This window comes from Malaclemys terrapin, chromosome 1 (genome assembly GCF_027887155.1).
Source record: "Malaclemys terrapin pileata isolate rMalTer1 chromosome 1, rMalTer1.hap1, whole genome shotgun sequence".
NCBI classification, from domain to species: domain Eukaryota; kingdom Metazoa; phylum Chordata; order Testudines; family Emydidae; genus Malaclemys; species Malaclemys terrapin.
The window spans coordinates 353,768,427-353,770,476 of NC_071505.1; the positions used below are offsets into that span (position 1 = coordinate 353,768,427).

Below are 2,050 nucleotides of genomic sequence, written 5' to 3' on the forward strand. Positions count from 1 at the left end.
CTGCTGCGAATGAGCAGGTGATTCTCTTGAGCTGCTATCAATGGCGCCCAGGTCTTTCCCCTGAGGTATGTTCTAGTTGACATGTTTCTCCCAGCACATGTTTGTGGAAAGGTTTGTTTTTTTCCCCTCTCTGATTTTGAGCAAATGGATGAATGGGGAATTCCCTTCAATATAGACACCCTATCCTAGCTCTCATTGCATAAAGGAACAATGATGGATAACCAGTATCCACACTTGTGTTTCCTGCTGGTGCCTCTTAAGGTCCCCCCAACAAAAAGTGTAGAAAATATTAATTCAGGGAGCACAACAAAAATATGGAATAGTATTTAGTAGGGTCATTGTTCATAGTTATTTTCTCAGAATAATGAAAATGTCATAAATCAGTGTGTGAAGAGCGATTAATCTGCTTCTCCCATGTGAACAGTCTCCACTACTGCATACAGTATATCATATTAATGTTGTCTCTCCATTCAGGCATTTCTACTGTGACCATCACCCAAGATCCTGGGAACACACAAAAACTCAGGGGAAAAGAGGACATCCTTATGCCTCAGAGTTGGACACTTTCTCTCCTACGCTATGTCAGATTCGAACACAACCAACTTCATCAACCCCTCCACGTTCATCCTACTTGGCATTCCTGGCCTAGAGGCAGCCCGTCTCTGGATCTCCATCCCCTTCTGTGCTATGTACACCATAGCCGTATTGGGGAACTTCACCATCCTGTTTATCGTGAAGAGGGAGTCAAGCCTCCATGGACCCATGTTCTATTTCCTCTGTATGCTGGCTGTCACCGATCTGGTCATGTCCACATCAACCATACCAAAAATGCTGAGCATCTTCTGGTTCAATTCCAGGGAGATCAGTTTCAGTGCCTGCCTCACTCAGATGTATTTCGTTCTCTCCTTCTCTGGGATGGAGTCTGGAATCCTCGTGGCCATGGCTTTTGATCGCTACGTGGCCATCTGCAATCCTCTGAGATATTCCACAATCCTGACAAACTCTGCTGTGGCCAAGATAGGGCTGGCCGTGTTGCTGCGCAGTGGCATACTTGCATTACCCTATCCCTTCCTGGTGAGGCGGTGGCCATATTGCAGAACCAACATTATCCCCCACTTCTATTGTGGGCATATAGCTGTGGTGAAGCTGGCCTGTGGTGACATCCGCATCAGTAGTTACTATGGCCTGTTTGATCTTTTTTCTCAGATTGGAATGGACGTGTTTTTTATTTCCATGTCCTATACTCTGATCCTCTGGGCCATCTTCCACCTCCCCACAAAGGATGCCCGGCTCAAAACCTTTGGGACCTGCATCTCTCATATTTCTGCCATCTTAGCTTTGTATGTCCCAGATTTCTTCTCCTCCCTCATTCAGAGGTTTGGCCACAATGTGCCACTGCACTTCCTTCTTCTCATTACCAGTCTGTACTACCTGCTGCCCCCTGTGCTACACCCCATCATTTATGGGGTGAGGACCAAACAGATCCGGGACAGGCTGCTCCAGCTCTTTACTCATAAATGGACCTAAATGTTTTCTCCTTGTGCTCTGGCTCTCAGATTGAGCTCTGTGCAGAGCTGGCTGGTGCATGGTGCTGGGGCCTCTTCCCTGAACCACTTACTGGACAGACAGAGAGACATTGAACCCTTCCCTGTCCTTACTGTGCTGTGTCAATGTGTTGAACTGGGGAGTCAATCTGTGTACACTACACTGGGTTGCCACCTTTCTAATTGCTGGTAGCTGGATCCCTGAAATTTCAGTCTTGCCCCATCTCTTCTGTGAACCCTCGACCCTGCTGTGTGTCTTCACCCCAAGGCCCTGCCCTTGTCACTTAGATTCATAGATTCTAGTATTGGAAGGGACCTCGAGAAGTCATCGAGTCCAGTCCCCTGCCCGCATACTGTCTAGACCATCCCTGATAGACATTTATCTAACCTACTCTTAAATATCTCCAGAGATGGAGATTCCACAACCTCCCTAGGCAATTTGTTCCAGTGTTTAACCACCCTGACAGTTAGGAACTTTTTCCTAATGTCCAACCTAGACCTCCCTT

At 47.2% G+C, this 2,050-nt stretch overlaps 1 protein-coding gene across 1 annotated transcript; it reads left to right on the forward strand.

Moving 5' to 3' along the window:
* Positions 1-579: 579 nt before the first annotated feature.
* LOC128833812 (olfactory receptor 52E4-like) lies at positions 580-1,527 on the forward strand. The gene has a single exon (XM_054021967.1). It carries the CDS (start codon positions 580-582, stop codon positions 1,525-1,527), a length of 948 nt encoding a protein of 315 aa, XP_053877942.1.
* Positions 1,528-2,050: the final 523 nt, after the last annotated feature.